Raw genomic sequence first — 18,055 nt, 5'->3', positions numbered from 1 at the left:
GCCCAGCAGCGCCTCTTCAACCTCAGGAGGCTGAAGAAATTCGGCTTGTCACCAAAAGCACTCACAAACTTCTACAGATGCACAATCGAGAGCATCCTGGCGGGCTGTATCACCGCCTGGTATGGCAACTGCACCGCCCTCAACCGTAAGGCTCTCCAGAGGGTAGTGAGGTCTGCACAACGCATCACCGGGGGCAAACTACCTGCCCTCCAGGACACCTACACCACCCGATGTCACAGGAGGGCCATAAAGATCATCAAGGACATCAACCACCCGAGCCACTGCCTGTTCACCCCGCTATCATCCAGAAGGCGAGGTCAGTACAGGTGCATCAAAGCTGGGACCGAGAGACTGAAAAACAGCTTCTATCTCAAGGCCATCAGACTGTTAAACAGCCACCACTAACACTGAGTGGCTGCTGCCAACACACTGACACTGACTCAACTCCAGCCACTTTAATAATGGGAATTGATGGGAAATGATGTAAATATATCACTAGCCACTTTAAACAATGCTACCTTATATAAATGTTACTTACCCTACATTATTCATCTCATACGCATACGTATATACTGTACTCTATATCATCGACGGTATCCTTATGTAATACATGTATCACTAGCCACTTTATACTATACTATGCCACTTTGTTTACATACTCATCTCATTTGTACATACTGTACCCGATACCATCTACTGTATCTTGCCTATGCTGCTCTGTACCATCACTCATTCATATATCCTTATGTACATATTCTTTATCCCCTTACACTGTGTACAAGACAGTAGTTTTGGAATTGTTAGTTAGATTACTTGTTATTACTGCATTGTCGGAACTAGAAGCACAAGCATTTCGCTACACTCGCATTAACATCTGCTAACCATGTGTATGTGACAAATAAAATTTGATTTGATTTGATTTGATTTGAGAGCTGTTCCTGGTCAGGTCATTTGGTCAGGGAGTGACCCAAGAATTATGGTGACAGCAGGCACAGCAGAATCAAAGGTGACCTCCCCTGTCCTCACTGCCCAGAATGGCCGCAATCCACGATGCAACACAGAGATGGATGTTGCTACTGGGCGGCTCTCCCCTCTCTGAGGTGTGGTTCAGTGAACGGCAGTAAATCTGTCAATGCGGCCAGCCCTGTCTTGTTATTAGTGCAGCAGCTGCATCACCGCAGGAAAGTTGATCAGTCCATGGAGCCTTTTACCAGAAATGTGAAGCAATTGAAAACAGTGGTGCAACTAACTCCCCTCCATAAGACTTACTGTCCTCTATCAGCTGATCTGGAGGCAGTTAGAACTGTCAGGGTGACTTAGTGCTCTTCATCAGCTGATCTGGAGGGAGGTAGTTAGAACCGTCAGGGTGACTTACTGTCCTCCATCGGCTGATCTGGGAGGGTGACTTAGTGCTCTTCATCAGCTGATCTGGAGGGAGGTAGTTAGAACCGTCAGGGTGACTTAGTGCTCTTCATCAGCTGATCTGGGAGGGAGGCAGTTAGAACCGTCAGCGTGACTTAGTGCTCTTCATCAGCTGATCTGGAGGGAGGTAGTTAGAACCGTCAGGGTGACTTAGTGCTCTTCATCAGCTGATCTGGGAGGGAGGTAGTTAGAACCGTCAGGGTGACTTACTGTCCTCCATCGGCTGATCTGGAGGCATTTAGAACCGTCAGAGTGACTTAGTGCTCTTCATCAGCTGATCTGGAGGGAGGTAGTTAGAACCGTCAGAGTGACTTAGTGCTCTTCATCAGCTGATCTGGAGGGAGGTAGTTAGAACCGTCAGGGTGACTTACTGTCCTCCATCGGCTGATCTGGAGGCATTTAGAACCGTCAGAGTGACTTAGTGCTCTTCATCATCTGATCTGGAGGGAGGTAGTTAGAACCGTCAGGGTGACTTAGTGCTCTTCATCAGCTGATCTGGGAGGGAGGTAGTTAGAACCGTCAGTGACTTAATGCTCTTCATCAGCTGATCTGGGAGGGTGACTTAGTGCTCTTCATCAGCTGATCTGGGAGGGAGGCAGTTAGAACCGTCAGAGTGACTTAGTGCTCTTCATCAGCTGATCTGGGAGGGAGGTAGTTAGAACCGTCAGTGACTTAGTGCTCTTCATCAGCTGATCTGGGAGGGTGACTTAGTGCTCTTCATCACTGAACTCCCCTCATCCCTCTGGTGCACGTAATACTTTCTATTTTTACTGCAGTTATTTGTTGTTTATGTTTTGGTTGCACCTTGACTGATGTTGCTCGAGTCCCCTTCACTTTTTTTCTCCATTGTATGGTAACTACTGAATTGGCTGTGGATTCAGGTAAGCTGTCTGGAGAGTCGTTTTACAGTGTCCTTGTTTCACATTGAGCCTGGACCCTAACATCCACCGAGTAAACTAATTAAAAGACGCTTGCAGTCTACACCGACCTGTTTTCCTAGTCGTGCTGCGAGGATATGGTCAGATGACTTGATTGGTCACAGCGACAGTCAACACTGCCATCTGGTGGTCAAAATAACAGGCTTCTTAGAGACATTTGTATAAAAAAATATATATATATATTTAACATTTATTTTTAACTAGGCAGGTCAGATAAGAACAAATTCTTATTCACAATGACAGCCTACCTCGACCAAACCCTAACGACGCTGGGCCAATTGTGCGCCGCCCTATGGGACTCCCAATCACAGCCGGTTGTGATACAGCCTGGAATCGAACCGGAGTCTGCAGTGACGCGTCTAGCACTGAGGTGCAATGCCTTAGACAGCTGCGCCACTCAGGAGCCCAGACAGTAATATCATAGTCCAAAACATGTAAGCACAGCAGTGTTCTAGAATGTTGGAATATTTCATACTTTAATTCTACCCCGTGGATGATGGTCTCCGAGCCGCATAACTATGTCACAGTAAGATGCCAGACTACCCCATCTCAGCCTGTGACATATGATTTACACTTAAAAGCGTCTAACGCAGGGATGTCAAACTCATTCCACGGAGGGCAGAGTGTCTACAGATTTACAGTTTTTCCATTAAATGTAGATATAGACCAGCAGGTGAGGTGAATTCCTGACAAATTAGTGACCTTAATTCAATCAATCAAGTACAAGGGTGGAGCAGAAACCTCAGACCAGACACTCCGGCATAATAATGGCTGAAATGGTGTCACACACATGGTTTCCATGGTTTTAATGTGTTTGATACCATTCCATTCACCGTTCTCTCCTCAGCAGCCTCCACTGGTGTAAAATATTGGACCATTGGCGTTCATATTCTCAGAGCAGCTCAATTTCTCCAACGGTCAACACATTCTAATAAATAGAGGATGTTTACCGGAGACGCGTTGATTGGGAATTGTGGAGAGGTGCGCAATTTGGGCTGTGTCCCATGCAAATGGTAGTCTCAGAGTCACGTAGCTCTGTCACGATGGGACTCTGGACTATGATTTACGCTCAAGGCTACGTTTAGACAGGCAGCCCAAATCTGATATTTTTTCCACTAATTGGTCTTTTGAACCAATCACATCAGACCTTTTTTTTAATTTATTTTTTTAGATCTGATTGGTCAAGACCAATTAGTGGGGGAAAAAAATATCAGAATTGGGCTGCCTGTCTAAACACACCAACAGAGCCTGATTCAGTTGAAATGAGTGTAGACCTTCACATGATTTGTTAACTGACGTCAAATGGGAGACTTACCACGGTTCAAGCAACTACAATGGATGTGTAGCCGGGCCAGTGCAGTACAGCTCTGCTTGACTCGGCCCAGTACAGGTCCAATTATTCCACTGTGTGCAGAGTGTGAAGGACAGGGAGTCATTGTATCAGAGTGTGAAGGACAGGGAGTCAATGTATCAGAGTGTGAAGGACAGGGAGTCAATGTATCAGAGTGTGAAGGACAGGGAGTCAATGTATCAGAGTGTGAAGGACAGGGAGTCAATGTATCAGAGTGTGAAGGACAGGGAGTCAATGTGTGCAGAGTGTGAAGGACAGGGAGTCAATGTATCAGAGTGTGAAGGACAGGGAATCAATGTGTGCAGAGTGTGAAGGACAGGGCGTCAATGTGTGCAGAGTGTGAAGAACCTCATAGTAAAAGGACAGGGAGTCATTGAAAAATTGTCTTTATTATCTGAAATTTGAATAATTGACCAAACAGACATTTACAACTACGAGACTAAAATCCTTGTTGTTACCACAACACAAAAACACTTATCTATTTGTTATGTTTTGTTGGTTAGAGTGATCATCAGTTCAGTAGGAGACCTGTAGCGTATGTATTGTGATTGCACATCATCCTAGGCTAACTAAACATCATCCTAGGCTAACTAAACATCATCCTACGCTAACTAAACAGCATATTTACATGCTAACTAAACATCCTCCTACGCTAACTAAACAGTATATTTACACGCTAACTAAACATCCTCCTACGCTAACTAAACAGTATATTTACACGCTAACTAAACATCCTCCTACGCTAACTAAACAGTATATTTACATGCTAACTACAAAAAGGGGACCAACATCAAAGTCCATATATACAAAAGGTAGAAGTCAATATATGGCAGCACAGTGATCGTTCTGGTCTGTCCTGGCACCCCGATGGTGGAAGGAGCTTCCAGTTAATGTCAGGAAAGCGGAGTCACTGCCCATATTCTGAAAACATCTGAAAGAGTATCGCCCCCCCCCCCCCCCCCCCCCCCCCTCCCCAACCCCCCTCTTTTCTTACTAGCACTGACTTTGCTGATAGCTACTTTAAGAAAAAAAAAGTACTTAATCTACCACGACTGATATGTGGCTGTCTCACCTAGCCATCTTAAGATGGATGCACTAATTATAGGTCACTCTGGATAAGAGCGTCTGCTAAATGACTCAAATGTCAATGTAAAATGGCATTCACCACTCCTTGTCAATGCCTTCATATCAGGCAATTCAGGAGTGACCTGGTGTCTCAAGAGGTTTCCACCTGATCAACGTTTATCCCACAGGTCAGAGCAGTGGTATGACTTCTCACTAGTGTCCAATTGATTGTGTATCTTTCGATTTTACAGGTTTACAAAACTCTTTCCATACCCAGTACAGTCATAAGGAGTTTCTCCAGTGTGGATTTTCTGATGTGCTCTAAGGCCAGAGATCTGCCCGAAACGCTTCCCACAGTCAGAGCAGCCATAGGGTTTATCTACAGTAGAGCGCATGTGAGGAGGCCTGTGTGTCACCTGGTGTGTTTTTAGATAATCTACCCGGGAGAAACATTTCTCACAGTCAGGGCATTGGTACGGTTTTTCTCCCGTATGTTCCCGCTGATGTCTCTTTAAGTGTTTCGCGTGGGCAAACTGTTTCCCACACTCAGGGCAGACATGAGGCTTTTCCCCAGTGTGCGTTCGCTGGTGTTCTGTAAGGTTACCTAGTTTGCCAAAGCTCTTTCCACAGTCAGAGCAAAGGTACGGTTTTTCTCCCCTATGTATTATTCTCTGATGATTTTTCAATTGGGTCGAATTATTGTAGCTTTTATCACATTCGGGACATTGGAAAGGTTTCTCTCCCGTATGTGACATCATGTGAACTTTCAACCGATCTGATCTTGTAAATTTCTCGTCACAACGCTCACAGTGGAAAGGTTTCTCTCCCGTATGTAACCTCTTGTGTTTTTTCAAATTACCCGCTGAAGAGAAACTTTTTTCACAGTCAGGGCAGTGGTGAGGCTTCTCTCCAGTGTGAATCCTTTCGTGTGCTTTTAAGTCCTCTTCTATGAGGAAACTAAGACCACAGTTAGAGCAGAGGTGAGGCTTCTCTCCAGTATGTTGTTGTTTATGTCTCTTAAAGGGTATCCAAGACGTAAAACTTTCATTACAGTCTGGACAGTGGTGGCGGGGCTTCTCTCCAGTGTGTGTGTACAGGTGATGATTAAGACCCGTTTGTGTTGTGAAACTCTTCTCACATTGAGAGCACTGGTAAGGTTTCTCACCAGTGTGTATACGCATGTGTTCTTTAAGATGTGATCGTTTTGTGTACCTCTTTTCGCAGACGGGGCACTGGTGAGGCTTTTCCCCAGTATGCGTTCGCTGGTGGGCATTAAGGTTGCCCAGTAGACCAAAGCTCTTTCCACAGTCAGAGCAAATGTAAGAAGATGCTACATGCACTGCTCTCTGGTGAACTTTTAATTGCCTAGAATCATGGAATTTTTTTGCACAAACAGTGCATTCGTAAGGCTTCTCTTCAGAATGTATCTTCATATGATCTTTTAACTGGTCCGCTCTGGTGTACTTCTTATCACACTGTGGGCAGCGGAAAGGTTTCTCTCCTGAATGCAAAAGCTTGTGTTTCTTTAAACATCCCGCTGTAGCAAAATTTTGCCCGCAGTCAGAGCAGTGGTGAGGATTCTCTCCTGTGTGAATCCTTTCATGTGCTTTTAGATCTTCTAATAAAGAGAAACGAACGCTACAGACAGAGCAGTGGTGAGGCTTCTCTCCGATGTGCTTGTGTCTCTTATATTCGATTTCATTAAGGAAATATAAATTGCAATCTCCACAGCGGTATAGTTTCTCTCCAGTGTGTGAGTACATATGGCGCTTAAGATGGATTTGTTTTGTGAAACTCTTTTCACACTGAGAACACTGGTAAGGTCGGTCACCAGTGTGTGAACGCAGGTGTTCTTTGAAGTGTGAAGTGCTATGGTATTTTTTCCCACATTCAGGGCAGTAGTGAGTCTTTTTCCCAGTGTGCGTTGGCTTTTCGGCAATGTGTGTTGGGCTTTCCCCAGTGTGTGTTTGCTGGTGTTTTACCAGCTTGTCTTGTTGAGCAAAATCTGTTCCGCAGTCAGAGCCGAGGTCAAGTTTGTCAACAGTATGGGCCGTCTCCTGACATTGTTCTTCTACATTTCTGGAACTTGGCGATCTATTCTCAGAAACGAGTCGGAAGTTAATCTTCTCTTCAGTATGAGACATCATATGTTCTTTCAACTCATCTGAAGTACTGTACCTCTTCTCACATTGCAGACAGTGGAAAGGTTTCTCTCCTTTGTGTAACCGCATGTGTTCCTTCAAAGTTTCCTCAGCGGAGAACCTTTGATCACAGTCAGGGCAGCGGTGAGACATCTTTACTTCATGTAATAACAGGTGCTCTTTAAGATTTGCCTTCATTTTAAAACTCTTCTCGCATTGACCACATTGGTAAGGCCGCTCCCCAGTATGCGTCATGATATGAACTTTCAACTGATCTGATCTGGTGTATCTCTTGTCACAATGGGGGCAACAGAAAGGCTTAATCCCCGAATGTATACGCTTGTGTTTAGTTAAATACCGCGGTGTAGAGAACGTTCGGCCGCAGTCAGAGCAAGGGTGAGGCTTCTCTCCAGAGTGCACAGGCAGGTGTTGATAAAGATTTTTACTCTTTATGAAACTCTTGTCACACTGTGAGCACTGGAAAAGCCTCTTTCCAACATGTAATCGCAAGTGTTTTTGAAGACCTGCATTACTAGAGAATATCTTCTTACATTCAGGGCATTGGTAAGAACTCACAGAAGATAAACTTTCTTTGCTACCTGAACAGTGGGATGACGTCTCTCCAGAGTGTGTGTGCAGGTGCCGTTTAGGCTGTGATCGTTTTGTGGATCTCTCCTTACGTTGAGGGCTGTGGTGAGATCTCTTTGCTTTGTCAAGTTCCTGGTGTTTCTCCCCTGGTGTAGATAATGTCTCCACTGATGAGTCGGAGGACTCGGGACCCTCTCCTGTATGAATGACATCAGAAAAACATATCAGAGTTGCAACAAGTTACACAATATCAACTTTGAAAAAGGTGCAACACCCGCTCACCATTAAAAACATATTTTAACTTTTTAAAGGAAAGATTCACCCATTTTGGCTTGAAAGTTGAATAGCTCAGATGTACATGAACACATGAAATAACCCTGGGAGAAAATAGAACAGTCAAAAAAGGGGCGAATCTTTCCTTTTAAAAGCTTGCTGCTTCGGCCTTCATCAGAACATCAAGGCCATTGACGAAGGCTGAAAACGTCAAGCTTAATAGTTGTTTAAATATAATAAGACGTTTTTTTTTTTTTTTAAATGGTGAGCGAGAGTTGCGCATTTTTCCTTCTCAAATGATGATCAAATGTCTTGGTTGCACCTCAACTCACGTCGGTTGAGCAGTGAGAAACCCTCCCTCCACTAGATCAACTTTGAACATGAGCACAAATCGGCATTATCATGCAATGTGACATCATCGCCCTGCAATGTGACATCATCGCCCTGCAATGTGACATCATCGCCCTGCAATGTGGCGTCTTAAAAGCAATCTGTTCTCTAATTCATACCTTCATTAGCAAAGACCGAAATCATCTCCTCCTGTTCTTCCACTTTGATGTTGAATCTCCGCCCCAGCATAAACCTACAGTCCTCCAGCAGCACTGTTGCCTCCTGCTGCAAAGACTGTGTGCCACTGTCACAATCAGGATTTAGTGACTCCCTCTGCTCTGGTATAATGAGCCACTCTGGAGCTGGATCCGCCAACCTCCTGTTATTAGGCAACCGAGATCCTCCATCTTCATTCGGTACTCCGTCGCAGCTTGCTTGTGAGGTGTCCACCTCTGCTGTCGCTGATTGGCTGGGACTTGTGGGCACACCTCTGGCATCTGCCTGTATTCCTTTGATGTCTTCTTTCAGTTGGAGTAACCGAGACATTCCCTGCTCATCTGATTCCATTAGATTTACATTTTCACAATATTCCCCTACTATTCGACGCAATGAGCGTTGAGTCTTTCCTTTGCCTCCTATTCCAATACGTTCACACAGGTAACGTAAATTGTCCTCGGTTAAAGTATATAAACTCAATTCGATTTCATCCAACAACGTTTCCCTCTCTCGACTCATATTGTCCTACTCAAGTCATGTGGCAACCTTCGACCGGTCAGCCAGCTAGCTCCTCCAAGGTCTCGAACACTCTGCACACTTCTCTTGCGTGATATGTGCTGATGCTCACATGAAAATAAAGCTGTGCTGTGCTGCCTCCAGGGTAGACAGGAGGTATCTAGGACATGGCCTCGCTCTCCTGAAATAAAATCACACAGAGAAGGGGAATGAAAATCCCAGAATGCCTTGTTGACTTGTTACCCACAGTGACATAATAACTTTGGTTTTTTTTTAAACAATAATTATTGATTTGTTCCTGGAGTGCCAAAGGGTAGGCAGGATAAGGCTGCCACCTAGCACGGAATTTTCAGAGCTAAACTGACCAAGACTCACCTCCAACAATGCATTACACCTCACACAATTCTGCCCCAAAACAATGAAAACTTTTCACCCAGTGGCATATGCACTATTTAAAAATGTAAAAGGCTCTCGCGCATCTGAGCTACCTTTTTCGCAGGTGCATGGTAAGAGTTTAATAAAAATGAGAAAACAAGAAGAAACCAGCACACTGCTCTTGATCGTATCCTTGATCTTTAATAAGCTTTACGTATGGGCCTCACGGCCTTCGTCAGAGCTTTACGTATGGGCCTCACGGCCTTCGTCAGAGCTTTATGTATTGGCCTCACGGCCTTCGTCAGAGCTTTACGTATCGGCCTCACGGCCTTCGTCACAGCTTTACGTATCGGCCTCACGGCCTTCGTCACAGCTTTACGTATCGGCCTCACGGCCTTCGTCAGAGCTTTACGTATCGGCCTCACGGCCTTCGTCAGAGCTTTACGTATCGGCCTCACAGCCTTCGTCAGAGCTTTTGTGAGTTTTTAAAATTAGTACCCTTATTTAGACATAACCCCAACCACATCTGATCCACACATCAAATGGGGTTGGAGTCGAGGGGAAACAAATAAGTGCTACTAAATATAACAATATGCATAAATACTCAAATGAAGTGTGTACATAAAACGTATTAAACACGCCTGTAAAACCACAATGAGGACATCGACCTACCAAGCAAGTTTTCATTAATCATTGGGAACAGTGCAAGAAAAACATCAGAGTAATCTGAAATAGAGGCATAATTCATGTTCATAATATAGTTCATAATTCAACATAACATACATAGGCATTTCATCATGTAGACCTCTAGGAAATAATGTCTGGAGGGTGAAAATCCCAAAACATTCCCTTTAACTCAGAGTTGTATTAATATCTCCTCCCCTGTCTGATATCTTAACTTTCTCTACGCCACAAAATAAAATAAAAAAGGTAGAAATGTCATTAAAATGAACTGGGACTGGATAATCCCTGTCATATGTCCTGATTTAACTTTTAAGTTCAAAGATTCTCTGTTTGAGAGAACAAGAGGTTTTACCTATATAGCACAGCCCACATAGACATTTAATCATGTAGATAACATGGGGGGGGGCACATAATAATGTCACTAATTTGGAACTGTTTTCCTGTATGTGAGTAGAAGAAATATTCACACTTCATCATATTGTTGTATTGTGCGCAACCTCTGCATTTTTAGCTACCATTCGGAAGAGGGCATAAGAGAGCTTGGCTGATTTTCTTTTGTGGTTGGCAGTTGACTTGGACCAATTTATCGCGTACATTGCGACCTCTCCTATATACAGTAAGTGGTGGATTCTTACATTCAGCTGGCAAAGCTGGGTCCGATACCAGTGTTTCTTGACAGCATCTCCCACATTTTGCTAGTTCAAAGTATATGTGGTGGTGAACATTACAGTGTTCTTTAGCTCTAGCGGGTATTTTTTGAAGCAGTTCATCTCATGTTTTCCCCAATGCCAAATTAAGAGTTTCATCCACACATTGTGGAGAGTAACCTCTTCTTAGAAACCTATTGTTCATCTCCGCTGCTTTTTCCAGATTGTCCTCTGTGGAGTGGCGTATATGCGCCGCAATCTGAAAAACGGGCTTCTTGGAAGTCCTCTTTTTAATGGCTCAGGGTGGAAGCTGTCCCCTAGTAATATAGTACTTCTGTCCGTTTCTTTTCTATACAGAGTTGTAAATAGGGTTCCATTTGATTTCTCAATCCACATGAGAATGAACACGTTTATTGTCAAATTCAATAGTGAATTTGAGATTGGGGTCAATGTCATTGAGTAATGCCATAAAGTCTGACAACTCTGCCAAAGTCAGGAGCGCAAAATATTTATCTTGTCCATGCCCAGCGCGCCTCTCCAGGGTGCTGTTGGAGAGACGCCGCGCTCCACCACCACTCAAGTAATCTAATATAAATCATGTAGCCTATAGTAGAAAGAGTAGCAGCATATGTGGTCTTTCTATAGCCTACAGACTGGAGACCATATTTATGACAATGTTAAGTGAAACACTGTTTTTTCTACATCATGCACGTGTCGCTGATCAAATAGCCTAAACGGTGCCGTATCAAATATGCTTCAATATCAATATGACTTAGCACTCACCATATACACAAAAAAAGGTCAGGTCGAAATTAAACGGACGATATGGAATGAAAGTAGGCTATTGACCGGGAGTTTCACTCCTTGGGCTAAATTATAATAAATCAGTGATTTTAATTGAAGGCCTATTCGTGCTTTTTTTTACGAGCTAGTCATAGCAACAACAAAAAAACTTTGCTTTCTCTGCTGTGTAAACACAATGATTCTCATTGCAAATGAGCTCAAAATAACTCCCGATATACTTGGGTAGCTGATATGCTGATCAGAGAGACAAAACTATTAGTCTTAAACTTTGGTCAGGATTCAGGACTGGGCTAATAATGCCAATACAGCTGCCTATGTGGCATGGAAAGGTATTTATAAAACTGCATTGCGGCCGACACTATTATATTTTGCGGGGATAGGAGGAGCGGCGGCAATTGTTGGTGCTTGCCTAGGGGCGGCAGAATGGCGAGGACCGGTGTTGTGCAGAAAATCTCCCCCCTGCCAGAATCCCCCCCACCTTCTAATTTCCTTCATTTTGTGGCTAGAGTCAAATACTTTCTGTGGCACACATCAGACTCAAATACTTTATATAGAACAAAATGCACTTCAGGATAGGCAACCGAAATTAATAAATGTGTGTTATATTAAACAGAGGGAGTAAAATGTTGGCAAGCAATAAACATTTCAGAATGGCTGAATTGTTATCTTTACAATTACAAAAATACTGGTCGAATAAGACATGGGGGAGATTAAGAATTTTGGCAAAAATATGTATTTGTAGACCAATACAAAATAAGTAGCGGATTTAAGTACGGCGACATAGGGAAGATTTTCGGCACAACACCGGGCCCGACTGCGGGGTTGTGTCAACCAACACCACATCAATTCAATCGCCGCATCAAACACTAGGCCATTTACCTAATGCAACACACCTGGTCTCCCAGACCTAAAGCAAATAGGTTACCAAGTGAATGGAAAAACAAGAGGCCCCCGTGGCATTCAGGACCAGTGTTCCCTGCTGTTCTGAGCCACATACTAACGTTCCCGTGCCAAGACCGAAACGATGAAGTATCTATGAATATTTCACTCAACGATTTGAGAAGATGTGAAACTACCATACAGAGAAGTTAAGTATTTGCTATCATGTTTTCGGGTTCAATTGCCTGTATAGCCAGCTAGCTGTTAGCAATACTAGCTAGGTAGGTAAGATATCTAGCCTCCTAGAGTCGAACAATGAACATATTTTGACCACGTGCACGCGGTCTTCATTGGTAGGTTAGTTTCAGGACTGTAAATATAATGGACTTGTCCTTGCAAGGCAACATTTGGCAATGTATTTAAAAAGTGAGCAAATTAAGCTATGAATCAAAGTCGGACCTTTTTTTACTTACCTTTTCCCATCAGCGTCTCCTCAGCAACACTAAAAGAAAAATACTTCCGGGTCACGGAATTAGACGTTTTCAAAATAAAAGTCCCTAATGTAATAACTGTCATTAACCTATATTTGTCTAAAACATTAATAACTAATATTTGTTCATATTTAAGTGGAATTTGCATTACATTTTGGGTTTTAAAATATGTCCAAATATGCCTGGACACTATATGGTACAAATATATAGCAGTGTACAGGAAAAACGATTATTTGTGCAAGTGTAAAGTGGTGTAGGGAGAACTCAGTAGGGTCTGTAGAATCTATATATGGTGTAATTGCATGAGGCGTTGAATCATGGAGTGTTGCTGGCCTTATACTGTGGTCAAACAGCTTAAAATGGGTTGCCTGGATACTATATGGTAAATATAGCACTGTACAGGAAACACTATATAGATTGTGTCCATATGGCCAGGGTTCTGTCTACTTAGAGTTCCTAGAATACAAAACATGTGAGTTTGAACACAAAGCTTGGTCATAAGAAGCTTTATGTTGATATTTGAATCGAGACACACACATTAGCACCATGCCCAAACACACTTTCTACTCCACCCACTCAATTGGTCCCAATGCAATCCACTACAGGCCTATAAATGACATATTTATAAGTTCAGACCCCTTGACTTTTTCCACATTTTGTTAGGTTAGCCTTATTCTAAAATTGATTAAATTAACAAGGCAGCTGCCACAATTTTATCAATTTCTCTCAGCCAACCAGTAATTTGTGTACGTGCTGTGCTTGTTGTGTGTCCTTCCCTATAAGCGTGCTGAAAGTCTGTTGTCAATTTGTTTACTGTGAAATAGCATTGTATCTGGTCAAACAACTTTCTCCAGAAGTTTACTAAGGGTTGGTAACAGGCTGATTGGTCGGCTATTTGAGCCAGTAAAGGGGGCTTTACTATTCTTGGGTAGTGGAATGATTTTTGCTTCCCTCCAGGCCTGAGGGCACACGCTTTCTAGTAGGTTCAAATTGAAGATGTGGTAATATTGTCCTCTATCATACTCAGAAATTTTACATCCTGATTGTTAGACCCTGATGGCTTGTCATTGTTGATAGACAATTCTCACCTCTTCCACACTGACATTACGTAAATCAAAAGTACAATTCTTGTCTGTCATAATTTGGTCCGATATACTTGGACTTTCTGCTCCAGCAGCACAGTTAACCTCTTAAAGAGTTGGCCAAGATGCCATCTCTGGAGCCTGCTGTACACTCTGGGCTCTACTGTTACAACAAGGACCCAGTGACTCTGTAGGCTGTCTCAGTTTGGAAGGACAGCGGCAGGCTAAGCAAGTCCTCAATCTCCTAAAATAAACACACACACACATATATATATATATATATATAACACAAAATGAAATCAATATGCCCTACTAATGGGTTTCCCACTCGAGTTTAAACGGTTGAATCATTTCTACTTCCCAAAATCTCCTTCTCAGTCCATTTACAAGTGGATGTTCTAGGCTTCTGAAGTTGTGCTCATCTTTCTAATATCCCGTCAATTGAAGTCTTTATGACAGATTACTCACCCCTCTCACTCTGCTGTGGTATGAGTCACGGTGGAGTTGACTTTACCTCCAGCCTGTTGCTGAGAAACCAAGCCCCTCCCTCCTCATTCTGTATTCCTTAGATGTCTTCCTTCAGTTTGTGTAACCGAGACATTCCCTGGTTAGTTGGTTCCAGTAAATCAACATTTTCACAATATTCTTATTTTACCCAATGAGCAGATCCATTTATTCCACAACGTTCAAACAGGTAAAGTACATAGTCCTCAGTTTAAGACCATAAAATCAGTTCGATGTCATCCAACAACGTTTCTCCTATCTCGATTTTATGTTTCCTACTCATGTTGCAAATATGTGGCAGGGCTCACATGAAGATCGATCCAAGTGGTGCTTCCAGCATTGAAAGAGAGGAGCAGGTTGAGGTCCTCGCTGTCTTCAATGTAAGCCTTGCCTGGTATGGCAACTGCTCGGAATCTGACCGTAAGGTGCTACAGAGGGTAATACGTAAAGCCCAGTACATCACTGGGGCCAAGCTTCCTGCCATCCAGGACCTATATACTAGGCAGTGTCAGAAGAAAGCCCCAAAAATTGTCAAAGACTCCAGTCACCCAAGTCATAGAATGTTCTCTCTGCTACCTCACGGCACGTGGTACCGGAGCGCCGAGTCTCTGTCCAAAAGGCTCCTTAACAGCTTCTACACCCAAGCCATAAGTCTGCTACAGAATTAATCAAATGGCAACCCGGACTATTTACATTGACCCCCCCCCCCCCCCCCCCATTTGTTTTTACACTGCTGCTACTCGCTGTTTATCTATGCATAGTCACTTTACATGTACAAATGATCTCGACTAACCTGTACGCCCGAACATTGACTCAGTATCGGTACCCCTTTTATATATCCTTGTTATTTTTGTTTTACTTTCTATTATTTTGTACTTTAGTTTGGTAAATATTTTTTTAGCTCTTTCTTGAACTGCATTGTTGGTTAAGGGCTTGTAAAATAGCATTTTGCGGTAAGGTCTACCTGTTGTATTCAGCGCATGTGTAACAGTATAACTTTAGACCGTCCCCTCACCCATACCCGGGCGCGAACCAGGGACCCTCTGCACACATCAACAGTCACCCTCGAAGCATCGTTACCCATCGCTCCACAAAAGCCGCGGCCCTTGCAGAGCAAGGGGAACTACTACTTCAAGGTCTCAGAGCAAGTGACGTCACCGATTGAAACGCTATTTAGCGCGCACACATGTGACAGTATGATTTGAATAAGATTTGATTTAGTAGGGTGCAGTCAAATATTTTTTTATAACTAAACCAAGATAGACCACAGCCTGTCGTTTCAAACGAACAACTGCGCCATAGTGGGCAGAGCCAAGCACGAGATCCTATTGGCGTGTTCTAGCATGTATTTACATATTTCCGTTGGGTAAACGCCTACTTTGAAGTGCAAGTGCAAATCAAGGACAACAACCACCCGAGCCACTGCCTGTTCACCCCGCTATCATCCAGAAGGCGAGGTCAGTACAGGTGCATCAAAGCTGGGACCGAGAGACTGAAAAACAGCTTCTATCTCAAGGCCATCAGACTATTAAACAGCCACCACTAACATTGAGTGGCTGCTGCCAACACACTGACTCAACTCCAGCCACTTTAATAATGGGAATTGATGTAAAATATATCACTAGCCACTTTAAACAATGCTACCTAATATAATGTTTACATACCCTACATTATTCATCTCATATGTATACGTATATACTGTACTCTATCATCTACTGCATCTTTATGTAATACATGTATCACTAGCCACTTTAACTATGCCACTTTGTTTACATACTCATCTCATATGTATATACTGCACTCAATACCATCTACTGTATCTTGCCTATGCTGCTCTGTACCATCACTCATTCATATCTTTATGTACATATTCTTTATCCCCTTACACTTGTGTCTATAAGGTAGTAGTTTTGGAATTGTTAGCTAGATTCCTTGTTGGTTATTACTGCATTGTCGGAATTAGAAGCACAAGCATTTCGCTACACTCGCATTAACATCTGCTAACCATGTGTATGTGACAAATACATTTGATTTGATTACTCAATTAGCCTTTGCACCTCTAAACAACACACTTTTTTTGAAACTTTCGCAAAGGGTAAAGTCTACAGAACTGAGTCCTCTGTTCATAACAGATTCTACTTTTGGGAACAGAAAACTGTTGAGATCAAATATTTAATCGATTAGTCAATTATCAGAATGTCAGACAAAATCCATCTCATTCCATCTTCTCCCACTGCTGACCACTGAGCTACCTCTCATCACCATATTTGGTAGTGAGTGGAAACGCCAACTGGATGCTTCACATTTATACATCCGGTGAAATATCGGTCTCATTGTTCCATCTGTGGTGCAGTAGTCGGTTGGCGGTTCAATCATTCTTCTGATTTCTAGCTGCACCAATCAAAGCAGTGATGGTGGTGAAAACCATTCAGCTTGGGGCGACAGGGGAGCGGGGTTCCAAAATGCAATCATATCATATACAATTTTGCTATTTATACACTTGTATTTTTTTGTATACAGACCAACTTAAAAATAAGTGCAACTTGACAAAGTATCCAATAGATTGTGATCAGTTGCTGGTAAAAAATAATAATAATTTGCGCCCCATACTTTAATTTGCTCCATTGCTCAGACAGCCAGGTGTTGTCGACAATGAAAAGCTGTAGCCAGAGACTGGAGAGAAAGCGAGACACTCCACTCGCGGATTTTTTTCTGGTTCAATTAAAGACAATGACCAGTAGACCAGACCCAGGTACTACTGCATTGTGGTCTATGGGAGACACTCCCTGTTAAGTTGACCGAAACTGACCATTTTGTTTCAATGATAAATGGCCTGAGTGAATTATTTGAATGTATCCACCATCTTGGTTGTAGTCAAAGATGATCTATTATGTTGCTCAGCTCAGACACGACTCGCGAACTTTGCGGGTGTTTCTGATGAATAAACAATGCCATGCTGGAGGCTGGTACCATTCAAATAAAACCCAACCCTGAAACAAAACCTATGGTAAAAATAATTTACACATCATGTCGTAAGAAGACACGTCATTGGCACGAAGCAGGCATTTTGATTTTGTGACTTAAAGCCCTAATATATCATACTGTAACGACCTAGGGTTTATACGCGCGCCGGAGGTTTCGAGACCTGCTCCCTGCCTGTTTCATTACAATACGTTGACTAAAACAATGACTTACATTGTTGTGCAACTTATGTTCTTACCTGCTTGTCCACTAGCAAGCTGTGTCCTTAGCATGTCAGCAATCTAGTTCACCTGTTCCTCCAGTAACTCGAGATCACCAGCAACACGGGGCATTTAGAATGTCAGCAACACGGGACATTTGGTCCTACAACATTCCGAGATCTGTATCCTTAGCTTTTGGTTTTCCTCAGCCTGCCAACTCATTTCCTGCTGGATACTTTGCATTTCTACGCCGAAAAATCTAACACAATTATAGGTTTTAAGTTGCACTCCTGGGAAACTTACATGCTATTTTAAGCTATAAAACTGGTACTAATAAAATGTAATGCTTTGCAAGGTAGAACACATCAGCATAGTTTGGGGCAACCTAGCGGTTAAGAGCGTTGGTAACCGAAAGGTCTTGGTTCGAATCCCCGAGGGGACCCATCGGCCGATGTGCTCTTGAGCAAGGCACTTAACCCTAATTGCTCTGGATAAGAGCATCTGCTAAATGACTAAAATTAGAAAAATGTTGAACTTCATATTCATCATCTCTGTGAAAATGGCACA

General features: G+C 43.0%; 1 protein-coding gene across 1 annotated transcript; it reads right to left on the bottom strand.

Annotated features, from left to right (window-relative positions):
• Positions 1 to 4,721: 4,721 nt before the first annotated feature.
• On the bottom strand, positions 4,722 to 9,017 carry LOC139383699 (zinc finger protein 420-like). Its single transcript, XM_071128254.1, has 2 exons — positions 8,288 to 9,017; positions 4,722 to 7,702 (listed from the first exon to the last, which is right to left on the bottom strand). The coding sequence occupies exons 1-2, from the start codon at positions 8,841 to 8,843 to the stop codon at positions 5,022 to 5,024; spliced, it is 3,237 nt and encodes a 1,078-aa protein (XP_070984355.1). The 5' UTR covers positions 8,844 to 9,017; the 3' UTR covers positions 4,722 to 5,021.
• Positions 9,018 to 18,055: the final 9,038 nt, after the last annotated feature.

The sequence above is a fragment of the Oncorhynchus clarkii genome, chromosome 25, assembly GCF_045791955.1.
Source record: "Oncorhynchus clarkii lewisi isolate Uvic-CL-2024 chromosome 25, UVic_Ocla_1.0, whole genome shotgun sequence".
NCBI lineage: Eukaryota > Metazoa > Chordata > Actinopteri > Salmoniformes > Salmonidae > Oncorhynchus > Oncorhynchus clarkii.
The sequence above is the reverse complement of the archived record's forward strand: the minus strand, read 5'-3'. Positions and strand labels throughout refer to the sequence as shown.

Excerpts from the sequence above, each read along its gene's own strand:
- LOC139383699 (XM_071128254.1), bottom strand. The coding sequence starts at position 8,843 with ATGAGTCGAGAGAGGGAAACGTTGTTGGATGAAATCGAATTGAGTTTA. Across the intron at positions 7,703-8,287 it reads TTCGGTCTTTGCTAATGAAG|GAGAGGGTCCCGAGTCCTCC; the intron begins GTATGAATTAGA and ends TCATTCATACAG.